The sequence below is a fragment of the Palaemon carinicauda genome, chromosome 39, assembly GCF_036898095.1.
Source record: "Palaemon carinicauda isolate YSFRI2023 chromosome 39, ASM3689809v2, whole genome shotgun sequence".
Taxonomy (NCBI): Eukaryota; Metazoa; Arthropoda; class Malacostraca; order Decapoda; family Palaemonidae; genus Palaemon; species Palaemon carinicauda.
Genome location: NC_090763.1, coordinates 26,999,656 through 27,018,116, shown reverse-complemented (window position 1 = coordinate 27,018,116; position 18,461 = coordinate 26,999,656). Strand labels below are relative to the sequence as shown.

The 18,461-nt window shown below is 45.0% G+C and overlaps 1 protein-coding gene across 1 annotated transcript in view; it reads right to left on the bottom strand.

Moving 5' to 3' along the window:
• Positions 1 to 18,461, bottom strand: part of IntS8 (integrator complex subunit 8) — a 199,301-nt gene that overhangs the window by 161,403 nt on the left and 19,437 nt on the right. Inside the window, exon 5 of the mRNA XM_068362372.1 lies at positions 15,168 to 15,380. Within this exon, the coding sequence (XP_068218473.1) occupies positions 15,168 to 15,380 (213 nt within the window). The remainder of the gene's footprint in view (positions 1 to 15,167; positions 15,381 to 18,461) is intronic.

Below are 18,461 nucleotides of genomic sequence, written 5' to 3'. Positions count from 1 at the left end.
TTAAGTCTAATGACGTCATATTTCTGGCGGAAGGCGAGAGGCAAATCAAGTGATTTTCTTCCGATGCGTTACTATTCCCATAATCGAAACATCGAATAATGATATAAAGATTTTTTTTAAATATTTTTCAAAGAAATGTGAAGATTTAACTGAATTAAAAATCAAAATACGAGAGAGAGAGAGAGAGAGAGAGAGAGAGAGAGAGAGAGAGAGAGAGAGAGAGAGAGAGAGAGAGAGAGAGAGGGGGTGCATATTCCTTTTATAACTAGTAATAAAGTCTATAAACAATGTATGGAGAATGTGATACCCTATAATATATTGGCGCTGATATAATATTTATTATGAAGAGATTTCGAATGTCAAGAAAATTATATAAATCAGTGTTATTCATGCTATATGTGCGCATAATCGTAATACGGCAGCGTGACCTTAAGATCAGCTGATTCCAACCGAAAGTAAATCAAAAGTATTTGTTGATTATTGATATGATCAAGAAAATTAAAAATAAAATATAAACGTGTTTTAATAAAACAAAAATTAAACACAATAATGTCTAAGGAAATATGAAGGCTTAATATTGAACTGAAAATTTAATACTGTATGAAGCTTTAAAAATGAACTACAGTACCCGTATGCGATTGCGAGAGCGAGCACACACACACGCACAGAGAAAGAGCTAGTGTACTGTACAACTATTTCGCATTACAGTATACCTAATGATTAGACGAACTGTATGGAAACTGATTTCCTGTAATATATTGGTGCTGATGTAATATTCATGGAGATATTTCTAATGAGTTAAGAAATTCTAAAAGAAAGAAAAAATATATGCCATACGTATGTACGCCATATTTTGATACGGTAGGTAGCGGCACTTTCAGATCAGCTGATCACAACCAAAGGAAGACAAAAGTTTAAGTACTTCTCGATTGGTAAAATACTTCCAAAATTGAAAAATAGAATACAAAAATGAATTAATAGAGCATATGATATCCTATGAAACAAAATGGAATAATGATAGACATTAAGAAAATATTGATAAAATATCATCGAGATGATTGCCGAATTATAACGCATCATAAATCTACGGAAACTTCACTTTTTTAGTTTGACATATGACGAACTCGGTCCCTATCTCCGTCGTAAGTCGAGAAATACCTGTATATATATATTTCTGGGCTCAATCCCTGTGCCGCGCAGTGACACTAAACCTAACGGTAACCTTTTTCAGAACCTTGTTTGAGTCGGGCTTAGCAGCTAACACTATTACTACCATCAAGTCTGCCTTGAAGAAGATTTTTCTAATCGGCTTTAATATAGATCTAACAGATTCATTGCTAGCTTCGATCCCAAGAGCCTGTGCCAGACTGAGACCATCTTCTCGTCCTAGCCCGATTTCCTGGTTTCTCAATGATGTTCTTAAACTAGCGTCAGAAACCGTCAACGATTCATGTGAGTATATCCCTCTACTCAGGAAAACTCTCTTTCTCGTGAGTTTAGCATCTGGCGCCAGGATTTCGGAATTAGCTGCCTTATCAAGGGATCCAGGCCACATAGAGTTCCTTCCGTCAGGAGAGGTCCTCCTCTCCCCAGACAAGGTCTTCTTGGCCAAAAATGAAGACCCTCAGAATAGATGGTCCCCCTGGAAAATTATCCCTCTCCTTCAGGATCCTTCCCTATGCCCGGTTACCACTCTAAAGTCCTTTCTATCAAGGACTTCCTATAAGACCTTGGGACCCTTGTTCATCAGGGAGCGGGGAGGGACTATAACTTTGAAAGGGATCAGACAACAGATCTTGTATTTTATTAAACAGGCCAATCCAGAGTCTTTTCCTCACGTCCACGACATTCGGGCGGTAGCGACCTCAATAAATTTTTTCCATCATATGAACTTTACAGATATCTCTAAATATACCGGATGGAAATCCCCCTCAGTGTTCAAGCGGCACTATCTTAAACAATCAGAGGCCCTTCAACTCGCTACCGTAGCTGCAGGGAGCGTGGTATCCCCCGGACAAATTCCTTCTAACTAATCCCTGAATCCTATATCTTCCACCTTCTTCCTCTTACCTGCCTCACTTACAGTTCCTACCTGAGTTCGGTTTGTTGTATCACACCCATGGGTGTTCCTAGTTCGTAACATTGCCATTTTATTATCATTGTTCAATTTATTCTTCCATACGAACTGTATTTCTTTAGTGTTCAAGTGTATGTAATTTGTTCCAGTGTTTGACCTTAATTGGTTTTGTTTTAAGTTAATGTTCTTTTGTCTTCCCTTCCTGGGATATTATACCTTATCATGCTGATGTTATTAAAGACGTCCGTCTTCTACGTTAACTTTTGATTAAACCACTGTTTGTTATGTTGATTTTAATTCGTTCCCGTATAGTTAATAAAGTTTGGGTTCGTTTTCTCTGGTACTATTTCACTGCGCGGCACAGGGATTGAGCCCAGAAAAGGGATTTTGACGAAGGAAAAATCTATTTCTGGGCGAGAGACCTGTGCCGCCCAGTGAACCCACCCTATTTGCTCCCCCCCTGTTCAGACCCCAAACTTAAGGGTGCTGTAAGGAGTGATGGGCAAGCGTGGGTTGAGTTAGTAGTACTGGTCTGCGAGGCAGGGGAGGTTGAACGGCACCTCACTATTGGGGGATTTCGAAGAGGAGAAGTCTAAATGGTACGAGACCTCTGGTATTTCGCCCCAGTCTATACCGACACCATTAGGTGAGCGAGCTAGTTCAACCTAGCATTCCTTTACATTTTTTCTCTGGTAATATTAGCAGTTATATTCCTTTGAAATGGTGCATAAGGAGCATCGCACTCCTTTCAAGCACCTGTTTCATATAAGTCCAAGTATTTTATTCTCGTGTGTTTCATTGGATTTATCATCAACTTTCTCTCGATGGCCGATTCCCAAGATACCCCATCGAAGTTAAGTACCTTATCCATGAGTTTTTAACGAGATTGGGCAGTGTAATCTTTGTTTTTATTATTGAGAAGTGTTTATATATGAGCGGCGTCCCCGTTCTTACTTTCGCCTCTGCCCTTTGTCTCGTTAGTTCGTCCGTCTTTTATATTCGTTCGAACCTTTAGGAGTTTTTTCCTTATATTCATTTAGTACACCGACTTTATGCTTTCATATAGCATTTATTTTATGTTATCCTATGATATCGGTGTTAGCGTTTCATCAGGAGTAGGTTATGTTGGTATGCCTGCATTCGTGCATGTTGGTGGATAGCGTCACCATTGAGATTGTTTCGCTAGTTCTAGGAGCTTTAATTTCGACCATCTCACTTATTATTAGTAAAACCTTTTGTTTTATTACGCTCCACCTAGTTTTACGTTTGGTTCGAGTGGGACTCTCAAACAAGGTTCTGAAAAAGGTTACCGTTAGGTTTAGTGTCACTGGGCGGCACAGGTCTCTCGCCCAGAAATAGATTTTTCCTTCGTCAAAATCCCTTATATATATATATATGTAAATATCACCCACGAATGGCATTTGATACCGAATTCTATCTTGGGAATATATATCCACTTGGAATTCATTTTATGGTAGCAGCTTCTGGCCGGGTGAGGATTCGAACCACCACCAGTACGGCTGGAAACCATGCTGGCAGAGACCCTACCGACTGCTATCAAGAGAGTCTCTCTTGATAACTCAGTCGGTAGGGTCTCTGCCAGCATGGTTTCCAGCCGTACTGGTGGTGGTTCGAATCCTCACCCGGCCAGAAGCTGTTACCATAAAATGAATTCCAAGTGGATATATATTCCCAAGATAGAATTTGGTATTAAATGCCATTCGTGGGTGATATTTACATTAATTAAAATCACGTGTGCTTGTGATATATGTTCATATATATATATATATTTTCTATCTTTCTCAAAAAAGCTTTGCTTCAGTGCGGGAAAATGGTTGTTGTTATTATAATGGTTATCATTGCTATATATATTTTATATCATATATATATATATATATATATATATATATATATATATATATATATATATATATATATACATATATATATATATATATATATATATATATATATATATATATATATATATATATATATATATGTATGTACGTACCTGTATGTATGTATGCATGCATATATGTACAGTATGTAGGCTATACATACACATACGTTATATGTGCACATACATATATCTTTTTTTCTCGGATATTAGGGATCTAGGCGATACTCCGTCAACAAAAACGAGTGTAGAAGTATACCTCTGTGGTCACTTGGAAAATACTTCGGGTAATCAACTTTTTCGCACAGAAAATGCATACGCATATACAAATATACATATATGCACACATACATATATATATACATTTATACAGTAGATTTACACATACATTTACATACCAAACCTATATATGCATACACAGTTGCGCATAAGTATATACATGCACATGTATGTGCACTTATACATATATACATGCATACGGACGGACACACATACGCACGCACACAAACACACACACTTATACTAGTAGATAAATAGTTATATTTGATAATTTTTGGTGCGTTTACGTGTGACGGAAAAAAGTCGGAATGCTTATATTGACGCTCCGGTGACAGGTCGTGCTGAAGAGGCTAGGAGATTTATGTGTAGGTACTTTTCGGACTCTGACCAAAGGCCTGAGGCCGTGTGGTGCAACATGTGGGACACCCCCTTCTTCTGATGCGTCTAAAAACAGCATCAAATTGGGTGGAAGGACGAGAAGATCGACGCCCTTCAGCAGATTCTCGTCTGCCAGCCACCATCTGAGGTCCGTCCTTTCCTCTGGTCCTATAGGGATCAGAGTGTCTGGGGAATCGTAGGCCTGATTCCAATTGGACTCCAGGTGCCATGTAACCCTCCTCAGCCTTGCTACCCTGTAGTCCAATGGGAAGGCTCGTGTAGTTTGGTGTCTAATATCATGCCCAGGTATACCAGTCTTTGAGTGGGAAGCAGGAATAACTTCTCAAGGTTTACCATGATCTCCCGATAATGGTAAAGCCTCTGAAGTTTGTCTCAGTGCTGAAGAAGGGTTATCACCGAGTCTGCATATGATCGGCTAGTCATCCAGGTAACGAAGGAGACGGATGCCGACCTTTTGTACTCAGAATGACACCAGGGCAAACATTATTGTAAAGACCTGAGGTGCTATGGAAAGGCCAAAGCACAGCACCCAGAACAGGTATATTTTGTCGTCGATGTTGAATCTCAGATACTTCCTCGACGACGAATGGACTGGGATCTGGAAGTATGTGTCCCTTAGATCCCGTGTACCCATGAAGTCCTGCGGCCTTATCGCTTGTCTGACCATGTCTGCCATCTCCATGCTGAACGAAGTCTGTTTGACAAACTTGTTCAGAGCCGAGAGGTCGACGACTGGTTTCCAGCCTCCAGATGCCTTTTTCCCAAGAAAAGTCGACTAAGGAAGCCTGGGGCCCCGTCGAGGACCTCCTGAAGAGGGCCTTTGTCCAACGTGGTTTGGACTTCAGCCCAAGGGCCTGCACCTTTGCTGATCCCAAAGGAGTTTACAAGTACTGTACTGGATACTTGGTCAGTGGAGGGAGAGATGAGATGAATGGGACGCGATATCCTGAAAGAATTACGGATACCGTCCAAGGATTAGCCCGAGCTGCATCCACCTGAACCAGCAGCTTTGTAGGTATTCCTCCACTAGTGAACAGGTAGGAGGGATCGCCTAAGGAAAGAGCACCACCTCTCCTTTCACTGCCGTCTTCTCTCTGGAGGGGCTGGAGGTCTGTAGGTCCGCGATATCAAGGCTCTATGAAAGAGGGAGTCCTAGTTAGACTTCCTCCACCAGAACTTATGGTAACTCCTCTGGTTGACACCCGAAGGTGGGAAAAGTTTGACGAACGAGCCTGTTCGGTACGACATAGAGTAGTCTGCAAGCTGAGAGGCAATCTTATATCGAGCAGCCCTCAACCCCCAGGACCAGGACAGAGCTGCACTGGACTTCGGAGGGTTTTTTGAGTGCTAAGACATGGTCTGGGACTGTGTCTTTACTTTCTTACGGGGCAGTCTCTGGGTCTGGTAACCCTTTAAGGGACCTCATGATGGTCAGCACCTGCTAAAGGCCATGTTCTGACTTCCTCTGGTCACCGTCTGAAGCTGGGCTGGCAGCGATATTACCTTCATCCACTACCAAGATCTCACCTCGGAGTGAGTCGCGGTCATTATCGGAAAGGTTGACTCAGCTCTCTGAGTCCTGGAAGAAGACTCTGGCACTGTCTTGGCATCTTTTGATTCCACTTTCGGGGGAAACAGAGATTCCAAGACAGAAGGTCTAGGTGTAGCAACCTTCCTGGTAAGGAGAGGACTTGGAACTGAAGGTGAAACGGTGTTCTCTTCCCGGGATCTTTCCGTCGGTGACGGGAAGGGAGAGACCAAAACTGACTCTTCCCTCTGATAGCCTCTCGAGTCGGCGGGTGAGACATTGGTGGGCAGAGGCAATAATGGATCCATAAGGGGAACCACTACCCTTGGAGCCCTGACCAGAGCTCGTTTGACCCTTGATAATGGAAGCTTGTTCAAAGTTCCCCTCTTCTTCTTCAGGGGAGAAGCAGTCGTGATCTGTCATCCTGAAGCGGTCGAAATGGAGGAAGTCCCCAAGGAGACTTCGGGGGCTTATGCCGGCCGCGAAGGGAACATCAGGACAAAGGCCTGTGTCAAAGCTCTGACCAAGGCACTGAACCACGGCTGCTTGCTCATCAAAGCACTAACCGATAGTTACCCCGAAAGGGATAGAGGTCGAAGGGTTCTTCTGCGGAGTTTCCATTCTTGTGCAGGAAGTTTTGCGATTCTAAACCCTTGAAACCTTCCCCCTTCCTCCTTCCCCAGTGCTGTTATGCGTTGGCAGGAAGGGGAATGGGGCGATGATGAACAATCGTTGACCACCTGACCTTTTCTAGCGGCTACAACCACCGCCTTTGGTGGCTGCAGTTGGCGATCCTGGCTATGAGAATGTACACTCACCTTAGTGATTGTATGCTGCATGAATGACAGCCACAGACACATCGGGGAACAATCGTTGAGGAAAGGCAGATGATGGAAGTGAAGGTCGGGAACCAAAAGAGGAAGGCTGGGCCGGTTCTCCGAAGAGGAAGACTGCGGAGGCGAGGATGTGAAGAGGAGTCTCTTTGGCGACAGAGCAGGAGCACCCTGAAGGCGAAGAGGAGGACAAACACGGCGAGGTCTTCTGCCACCAACCCGATATTGAACAGCAACCGAAGGAATAGCAAGCTGACCGTCAGCAGTTCTCCGAAGAAGAGCCTCTATGAGTGCCCCTTCACTAGAAAGGGGTACCCTCGCAGGAAAGACATAAAGATGATGAAGGGAAGTTTTCCCTCCAAAGGGAGAAAAAGAGCCCAACACCTGGGGAATAAAGCTCCCCCTCGGAAGGGAAAGAAATCCAACACCTGGAGGCGGACCTCAAGGCAGTGCTCTTTGATTCCTATCAACGAGTCTTGTTCAAGTTGAAGGTCTGCATTGAGCAATACCTGAGAAAATGTAGCCGGAGCTAGTTCCTCAAGGTTAGCGTGTTGATCAGGAGCAGCCACAGGTGCAGGAGAACAGTGATGGCACAGTGACAGCAGATTCCCCCGGAACGAAAGGCACTGCTCTTTTACGTCGGCTACCATAGCCAAACGAAGAAGAACGGCATCGCTAACTGAGGAAAAAATAAAACAAATTATGTAACAAAAAAACTACCTCGGGAGGAGCACCTCGTCCGCAGACAGGAAAGGTGTCCACCGAGAGAGCAAACACAAATTAAGGATTGCGCACTCCCTTCCCCAGCCGACATCGACGGGAGAAGGAGAGCGGCAGAGTAAAAACTGTAACAAAATGTTATTTTCCTTAGTAAAATAAATTTTTGAATATACTTACCCGATGATCATGTAGCTGTCAACTCTGTTGCCCGACAGAAATCTAAGGTCGGGATACGCCAGCGATCGCTATACAGGTGGGGGTGTACACAACAGCGCCATCTGTGAGCAGGTACTCAAGTACTTCTTGTCAACAAGAACTCAATTTTCTCCTCGGTCCACTGGTTCTCTATGGGGAGGAAGGGAGGGTCCTTAAATTCATGATCATCGGGTAAGTATATTCAAAAATTTATTTTACTAAGGAAAATAACATTTTTCAATATTAATCTTACCCGATGATCATGTAGCTGATTCACACCCAGGGTGGTGGGTGGAGACCAGCATACATGTTAACATTAGAAGCTAAGTATCCCGTATCTCATTTTAGCAGTTATTCAAAATAACAAACATAAAATAAATAAGTACCTGGTAAGGAAGTCGACTTGAACCATTACTCTGCCTTTTTAAGTACGTCTTCCTTACTGAGCCTAGCGATCCTCTTAGGATGCTGAGCGACTCCTAGGTGCTGAAGTATGAAGGGCTGCAACCCATACTAAAGGACCTCATCACAACCTCTAATCTAGGCGCTTCTCAAGAAAGAATTTGACCACCCGCCAAATCAACCAGGATGCGGAAGGCTTCTTAGCCTTCCGGACAACCCAAAAATATTTCAAGAGAAAGATTAAAAAGGTTCTGGAATTAGGGAATTGTAGTGGTGGAGCCCCCACCACTACTGCACTCGTTGCTACGAATGGTCCCAGAGTGTAGCAGTTCTCGTAAAGAGACTGGACATTCTTAAGATAAAAGACGCGAACACTGATTAGCTTTTCCAAAAGGTTGCGTCGAATATATTTTGCAGAGATCTATTTTGTTTAAAGGTCACGGAAGTTGTGACAGCTCTAACTTCGTGTGTCCTTACCTTCAGCCAAGCTTGGTCTTCCTCATTCAGAAGGGAATGAGCTTCTCGTATTAACAGTCTGAAAATAATAGGATAAAGAATTCTCTGACATAGGCAAAGATGAATTCTTAACTGAACACCATAAAGCTTCAGACGGGCCTCGTAAAGGTTTTTAAAATAGAACTTAAGAGCTCTTACAGGACATAATACTCTTTCTAGTTCATTTCCAACCATACGATAAGTTTGGAATATCGAACGATATTGGTCAAGGCCGAGAAGGCAGCTCGTGTTTGGCTAGAAAACCAAGATGTAGAACATGTAGCCGTTTCGGATGAAAATCCGATGTTCTTGCTGAAGGCATGAATCTCACTGACTCTTTTAGCTGTGGTTAAGCATATCAGGAAAAGAGTCTTAAAGGTGAGATCTTTCAGGGAGGCTGATTGAAGTGGTTCGAACCTGTCTAACATAAGGAATCTTAGAACCACGTCTAAATTCCAACCAGGTGTAACCAAACGACGCTCCTTCGTGGTCTCAAAAGACTTAAGGAGGTCCTGTAGATCTTTATTGTTGGAAAGATCTAAGCCTCTGTGACGGAAGACTGATGTCAACATGCTTCTGTAACCCTTGAAAGTGGGAGCTGAAAGAGATCGCTCTTTCCTCAGATATAAGAGGAAGTCAGCTATTTGAGTTACAGAGGTACTGGTCGAGGATACGGATACTGACTTGCACCAGTTTCGGAAGATTTCCCACTTCGATTGGTAGACTCTAAGGGTGGATGTTCTCCTTGCTCTAACAATCGCTCTGGTTGCCTCCTTCGAAAAACCTCTAGTTCTCGAGTCTTTCGATACTCTGAAGGCAGTGAGACGAAGAGCGTGGAGGCCTTGGAGTACCTTCTTACGCGTGGCAGACGTAGCAGGTCCACCCTTAGGGGAAGAGTTCTGGGAACGTCTACTAGCCATCGAAGTACCTCGGTAAGTTATTCTCTCGCGGGCCAGAGGGAAGCAACTAGTGTCAACTTTGTCCCATCGTGAGAGGCGAACTTCTGCAGTACCTTGTTGACAATCTAGAACGGAGGGAATGCATATAGATCTAGATGAGACTAATCTAGTAGAAAGGCATCTAAAAGAACCACTGCTGGGTCCGGGATAGGTGAGCAAAGTATTGAGAGCCTCTTGGACATCGAGGTTGCGAAGAGATCTATGGTTGGCTGGCCCCAGGTGACCCAAAGTCTCTTGCATACATCTTTGTGGAGGGTCCAATATGTTGGAATTATTGTCCCTTCCTACTGAGACAATCTGCTAAGACATTCAAGTTGCCTTGGAAGAAACTTGTTACTAGTGAAAAGTCTAGACCTGTTGAACAGGAGAGGAGGTCACTTGCGAACTCGCACCATGTCAGAGAGTAGGTCCCTCCTTGCTAGGAGATGAACATCAAAGCAGGGAGTTGTCCGTGTTCACCTACACTACTTTGCCTTGAAGGAGAGACCTGAAGCTTTTCCAGGTCAGACGTACTGCCAGAAGCTTCTTGCAGTTAAAAATGCATTGTCCTTTGACTCGAGTTCCATAATCCCGAGCATTCCCTACCGCCTAAGGTCGCACCCCAGCCTACGTCCGATGCGTCTGAGAAGAGAACGTGGTTGGGAGTCTGAACAGTCAGGGGAAGACCCTATAAAAGGTTGATAAAGTCCTTTCATCAAGTCAGACCAGACTTATCTTCCGGAAACCGGGATCGAGACCGCTTCTAGCGTCTTGTCCTTTTCCAGTGAAGAGCTAGATGAAACCGAAGAGGACGAAGGTGTAGTCTTCCAAGTGACACCAATTGAACCACGGATGACAGTGTCCTAACCAGACTCATCCACAGCCTGACAGGGCCGTGTTCCTTCTTCAGCATCTTCTGGATGGATAGCAGGGCTGGGGGTTGATTGTCTTGTTCAGCCATGTCCTCATCAGAGGGTTCCTCATCCGAAACTGATGAGGAAACGGCAACGGAGTGGGCAACGTCTGACTCGCTGAATCCGGTCGCACTGGTGGATGCGTGACGGAGCCGGACACAAGATCATGGTACTGCTGCACAGTCTGTGAACTGTCAACCATGGGGATGCGAGGAAGAACAGCGACAACCCGAAACTGTCTAGACTGTCTGGGTAGTGCAGACAACCCCTTATCGGGTTGCTGAGGTTGCCGCACTGCGTCACAACAAGTCACCTCTGCTGGTTGTTGAACGTCTTCCCAGTGACACACTGAACGTCCACAACCACCTCCGAGAGTAGCTTAACGTCAACGTGCGACTGGCAACCCACACTGGGTCGCACCGGTGGAGGAACCATCTCAACTGGCGGACGTGAGTAGGATACCTCAGCGTCAACAGGGCGTACAACCAACCGGTAGGAAGGTCGTTGGCAAGAAGGTTCTTCTCCGTAAAAAAATCCTCTATCAAGGACTAAGCTTGGACTGCATGTCTTGCAACAAAGCCCAAGGTCTATGGGAGCAGGTGTGGCAACAGACGGGGTTAGCGACTGAAGCGGAACCATTTACCCTCCCTGGAAGCATGTTATGCTTTAATTAAAGTCCATAGGAGGCTAAGCAGCTTAAGGCTCCTCTCCAAATGACAGAGTCCTCAAGGGAATATCAGAAGGAGGGAGAACAGCACTTTCTCATCTACAGGAACCATGTCCGAGAAAAGCTAGGTTATCTCAGTGAGGGTTTCACTGGCGCATAAGCAGCAGACCAGAAGGCAACGTTATGAAACTGCTTGACAGTCTGTGAACTGTCAAAAACTGAACTGTCAACCCCAACAGGTGCGTGAGGACATACAGCACTGGTGTATTAGTAGCACACCAGAAGGCAATGTCATGTAACTGTTAGACAGTCTGTGAGTTGGCAACAACCAAAGCTGTGTGGGGAAGCCTCAACTCCTGACTGACTAGTTTGCTGCGGGCGAGTGGCGGTAACCACAGTGTGTTGCTGAGGGTGACACACCGTGTCAAAACACGGCAGCTTGTGGTAGCTCACGCACGGCAACGGAGAGCTCCGTGTGTCTGTGGGAGTCAGCATGCGTCTGGCAGGGTCGACTGCGCATGGGTGGAGGAGCTCTCACAACAAGAGTGTGGGAGCAGGCAGCCATGCCGGGCGCACAACCGTGGCAGGCTGTAGGCCAACGGGTGCATCGTCAACCTTCTCCGCAGACGGAGTGTGGGAGCTGGCAACAACAAAAGCGGAGTGCTGGTGCGTGGGAGGGACTGCCGTGGGTTGCGGAGCATGCCGCATTGTGGCAAAACACGGCAGCTTGACAGCACCTTCCCACTGCTGATGCGGTAGCTCACGCATGTCAACGGAGGGTGCAGCATGAACATGCGTCTGGCAGGGTCGACTGCGCATCGGTGGTGGAGCTCTCACAGGTGGAGTGTGGGAGCAGGCAGCCGCAGTATCTGCTGAGCGCACAACCGTGGCAGGTTGTAGGTCAACAGGTGCAGTGTCAACCTTCTCAGCACGATACTCCTGCATGAAGGAAGCAAGCTGAGACTGCATATCTGCAGCATGGACCACTAGGGTCTATAAAAGACGGCAACAAACGGAGCTACTGTCCGTTGTGACTGAGGGTCTAAAACAGCTGGTGCGGCAACAGACGGAGTTACTGCCTGTTGCGGTACCACCTTGCCTCTCTCGGAAGGTGTGCAGTCGTCGAAGACTGCAGCGAGTCCGAACTGACCCAGTGGCTACACCTAGGCCGTTGGACTTGCGCGGAAGGGACCGACTTGCACTTAAAAGCTGCAAGATTGGTCCATGGTTTCTGCGAGAAACCTCTTCCGCAGACGAGGAATAAATGGGCTCTCTCGTCTTTGTGTGGGTGGGGTGATCACGTCGGCAACGTGTGTAGATACACCCGAAACCACGGAGGGAAACGTCTGTTCGTCGATCAAGGCCTGCGGAACCCATAAGTCCTTCGACATTACTTCTCCCCTGGGCTTGGGAGCTTGTAAGAGGTATCGGACTAGGTGAACAACTGGCACGAACAGACGAACCCTCGAACGCAACACTGTAACACTTTGCGCATATCACTTTATCACTTTTGATTTTCTGTTTGCACTTATTTCACTGAACTCGAAACTTTAAGTGATTTGTACCTGAAACACGTAATCCTATCCTTCATTAAAAGGTAGTAATTGCGAAAACAGTTTTACAATGCAACAGAAAAACATAATGAAAGATAAAGAATTCAGTGGCTGGAAAAGAGACTAAACACTAGATCAAATAAACTACGTTTAAAATCTCTCACCGCATAAAGCCTGGGAACAAGAATAAAACTCTAGAAACGTTTTACCTTCTTCCCCTATAGCGACTAGGGAGAAGAGTAAAAAACGAGAACAACGTTACCCGCTTGAACGAAACGTTTATTCTCCTCTCTCTCCCTCCGTCTCTATCTCTCTCTCTCTCTCTCTTGACTTAGAACCTGAGAGATGAGCCCAATTATATATCGTTAAAACATATTATTTGTTAAGGAAAAAAACTGAAAGGTTTCCCAAATAAAAAGTTCCTTTATTAGAATTAAAACCATTTAAGCTAAGAAAGAATGAACGAAACGCTAGAATCGGTTTACTCTTACTGCAACGTGAAACCGTGAAATACTCTCTCTCTATCGTAACGATAGAGCGCATGTTGAACGTTCTGAACGTCAACAACTGCGGAGACTAAACTAAACGTTAGTTCATCTTTGAAAACAGTACGAGACTATCAAAGAAATTCTTTCAAAAACATTAAAATTAAAAAAGTATAAATTCTTAAAAGGAAATACGATATGACGGGCTCAATGTTAATTAACTTCGGTTCCAAGTAAGGACCGCCTACTATTAGGAAAGGTCGCATATAAACAAACATAAAAATTAATTTTTTATAAGTTTATAATAAATGGAAAGTTAATCGAAGAGGCCTATAAATGGCGGAGAGATATAAAATAAATAGATCTATAACTTGTTAAGCAAAATTACCAAAAACCTAAACACACTTCCGTCTAAGGGAAGGGTCGGTCATTTAAAAGTGAAAGAGAGTCCATACTCTCTTCGTCACCAACACTTCCGTCTAAGGGAAGGGTCGGCCATTTAAAAGTGAAAGAGAGTCCATACTCTCTTCGTCACCATAATTAAATCTATCCAAAACGAGTTCAAGTTTTGAAATGAAGATAAAACCCCTGCATAGCGAAAGCTCAAAACTGGAATAGTGTACTTCACCAAAACGTTGTGAAAACAAATCCAGTTAGGGACGGCGTATTTAGTAGGTCTTGCCTGTGGCACGACAGAGGAAAAATTGAGTTCTTGTTGACAAGAAGTACTTGAGTACCTGCTCACAGATGGCGCTGTTGTGTACACCCCCACCTGTATAGCGATCGCTGGCGTATCCCGACCTTAGATTTCTGTCGGGCAACAGAGTTGACAGCTACATGATCATCGGGTAAGATTAATATTGAAAAACAAGAATTACAATTAATTAATTCAGCTGAGAAAAATAACTACTCGAGAGAACCACAACCCTCCAGTGGGAAGGGGGTTCGCCGCAGAGATGAAGCTGAAAAGTTAAATTACAACAGTTATAATTTTACTTAATTAATGAAGAAAACCATTCAGAAGCATAACCTAACCGGCGAACTGGAAAGGTGTTAACCTCCCCGGGAGTATTCTGCCGGCCACCCACGAGTGAGCGGCGACGACCTTCAGAAAGAGCAAGACTGAAGTCAAGCTCCGAAAGGGCTGCACTCCCTTCCCCCAGCAGGTTCCTTCTAAGAACACGTAGAGAGAGGGAAAAGCGACGAAAACAGCTGAACGGAGGAGTATCCAAACGATGACTATTCCACTGCGATGGCGGCCAGGAGCCCGGAAGGCCATCCGCTAAAGGGATGACCGAAGTCCCAAGGGAGAAAGGTCGGAAGGGAAGGTTCTCCGTCCTTGAGAACCTGCCGTACTACGCTGTCACACACGCAGCACATACACTTGAGAAGAAAACCTACAACATATTATGAAAATATTAAGTGTGTTTTCACATATATATATATACACTATACTGTAAAAGAAAACATAAGCTAAAAAGGTAAAGATTAATAGCCGTCAAAAAAACGGCGAGGAGGAAGAGCGGTAATAACCACTCTCCATCCGAGCCAAAAGAAAAGTGAAGCACAATCACAGGTGTGTGGATGAGAGGGGCTTACTCCACGCTAACTACCGGGATGGGTAGTTGAACCTCGCTAAATCTTAATGGTTCGTCCTTTCAGCTTCACCGAAAGTAATACCCATATAAATAGCATTGGTTTCTATTCCAGTTGTGGAACAATTGTGATTTTACATCCACATAATCCCAAAATATTAAATAAAAAAATTAAAATGAAACCTACATTGGAACGCTGGAAACTTTGACGGGCTTGGCTGGAAGCTTGGCTCTGACAATTGCTCTTAATGCGTAGCGATGATAGAGAGCAACACTAAAAAGTTGAGATGGCAATAAAGGCCCAGTATCTAAATTCACATGGGATATAGGATTACTTAGATCATCAAGCGTCTCATGAAGCAATGCAACCAACAATGCATCTTGCATGTGCTGCGGCAATCTGTTAACATCAAGGATAAAAGAGGGACATTAAATTATAAAACAATTATACCGTAGAACTGAACTAACATTACGTGAAAGAAAAATGTTATTTTCATTAGTAAAATAAATTTTTGAATATACTTACCCGATAATCATGTAGCTGTCAACTCTGTTGCCGACAGAAATCTACGGTCGGGATACGCCAGCGATCGCTATACAGGTGGGGGTGAACACCACAGCGCCATCTGTGGTCAGGTACTCCAGTACTTCTTGTCAACACCACCTCAATTTTTTCCTCGGTCCACTGGTTCTCTATGGGGAGGAAGGGTGGGTCAATTAAATCATGATTATCGGGTAAGTATATTCAAAAATTTATTTTACTAATGAAAATAACATTTTTCAATATTAATCTTACCCGATAATCATGTAGCTGATTCACACCCAGGGTGGTGGGTGGAGACCAGCATACATGTTAACAAAGAAGCTAAGTATCCCGTATTTTATTTTATTAGTTATTCAAAAATAACATAAAATAAATAAGTACCTGGTAAGGAAGACGACTTGAACCATTACTCTGCCTTTATTAAGTACGTCTTTCTTACTGAGCGTAGCGGTCCTCTTAGGATGCTGAACGACTCTTAGGTGCTGAAGTATAAAGGGCTGCAACCCATACTAAAGGACCTCATCACAACCTTTAACCTCGGCGCTTCTCAAGAAAGAATTGACCACCCGCCAAATCAACAAGGATGTGGAAGGCTTCTTAGCCGACCGTACAACCCATAAAAAGTATTCAAGAGAAAGGTTAAAAAGGTTATGGGATTATGGGAATGTAGTGGCTGAGCCCCCGCCTACTACTGCATTCGTTGCTACGAATGGTCCCAGGGTGTAGCAGTTCTCGTAAAGAGACTGGACATCTTTGAGATAGAATGATGCGAACACTGACTTGCTTCTCCAATAGGTTGCATCCATAACACTCTGCAGAGAACGGTTCTGTTTGAGGGCCACTGAAGTAGCCACAGCTCTCACTTCATGTGTCCTTACCTTCAGCAAAGCAAGGTCTTCTTCCTTCAGATGAGAATGTGCTTCCCTAATCAGGAGCCTGAATAGGTAAGAAACTGAGTTCTTAGACCTTGGAAGAGAAGGCTTCTTGATAGCACACCATAAGGCTTCTGATTGTCCTCGTAAAGGTTATGACCTTTTTAGATAGTACCTAAGAGCTCTAACTGGGCAAAGTACTCTCTCCAGTTCGTCCCCCACCAAGTTGGACAGGCTTGGGATCTCGAACGACTTAGGCCAAGGACGTGAAGGAAGCTCGTTTTAGCAAAAAACCGAGCTGCAAGGAACATGTAGCCGTTTCAGATGTGAAAACTATGTTCCTGCTGAAGGCGTGGATCTCACTTACTCTTTTAGCTGTTGTCAAGCACACGAGGAAAAGAGTTTTTAATGTGAGGTCCTTAAAAGAAGCTGATTGGAGAGGTTCAAATCTTGATGACATAAGGAACCTTAGGACCACGTCTAGATTCCAGCCTGGAGTGGACAACCGACGTTCCTTTGAGGTCTTAAAAGACCTAAGGAGGTCCTGTAGATCTTTGTTCGTGGAAAGATCCAAGCCTCTGTGGCGGAAAACCGCTGCCAACATACTTCTGTAACCCTTAATCGTAGGAGCTGAAAGGGATCTTACGTTCCTTAGATGTAACAGGAAGTCAGCAATCTGGGTTACAGTGGTACTGGATGAGGAAACTGCATTGGCCTTGTACCAGCTTCGGAAGACTTCCCCTTAGACTGATAGACTCTGAGAGTGGATGTCCTCCTTGCTCTGGCAATCGCTCTGACTGCCTCCTTCGAAAAGCCCCTAGCTCTTGAGAGTCTTTCGAAAGTCTGAAGGCAGTCAGACGAAGAGCGTGGAGGTTTGGATGTACCTTCTTTACGTGAGGTAGACGTAGAAGGTCCACTCCTAGAGGAAGAGTCCTGGGAATGTCGACCAGCCATTGCAGTACCTCTATGAACCATTCTCTCGCGGGCCAGAGCGGAGCCAACCAACGTCAGCCGTGTCCCTTTGCGAGAGGCGAACTTCTGAAGTACCCTGTTGACAATCTTGAACGGCGGGAATGCATACAGGTCGAGATGGGACCAATCCGGCAGAAAAGCATCCACGTGAACTGCTGCTGGGTCTGGAATCGGAGAACAATACAACGGGAGCCTCTAGGTTATCGAGGTAGCGAACAGATCTATGGTTGGCTGACCCCACAGGGCCCAAAGTCTGCTGCAAACATTCTTGTGAAGGGTCCACTCTGTGGGGATGACCTGACCCTTCCGGCTAAGGCGATCTGCCATGACATTCATATCGCCCTGAATGAACCTCGTTACCAGCGTGAGCTTTCGATCTTTTAACCAGATGAGGAGGTCCCTTGCGATCTAGAACAACTTCCACGAATGAGTCCCTCCCTGCTTGGAGATGTAAGCCAAGGCTGTGGTGTTGTCAGAGTCCACCTCCACCACCTTGTTAAGCTGGAGGGACTTGAAGTTTATCAAGGCCAGATGAACCGCCAACAGCTCCTTGCAATAGATGTGAAGTGTCCTTAGCTCCTGATTCCATGTTCCCGAGCATTCCTGTCCGTCCAAAGTCGCACCCCAGCCCGTGTCTGATGCGTCAGAGAAGAGACGGCGGTCGGGTTTCTGAACAGCCAAAGGTAGACTTCCTTGAGAAGAAAGCTGTTCTTTCACCACGTGAGAGTAGACCTCCTCTCTTCGGAAACAGGAACTGAGATCGTCTCTAGCGTCATGTCCTTTATCCAGTGAGCCGCTAGATGATACTGAAGGGGGGGAGGTGGGGTCTCCCTAACTCGATGAACAGGGCCAGCGATGAAAGTGTCCCTGTTAGACTCATCCACTACCTGACTGAGCATCGGTTCCTTCTCAGCATGCTCTGGATGCAATCTAGGGCTTAGTATATCTTTGGGGCCGACGGAAAAGCCCGAAAAGCTCGACTCTGAAGATCCATACCCAGGTAGACAATGGTCTGGGATGGGACGAGCTGGGACTCCTCAAAATTGACCAGGAGGCCCAGTTCCTTGGTCAGATCCATAGTCCATCTGAGAAT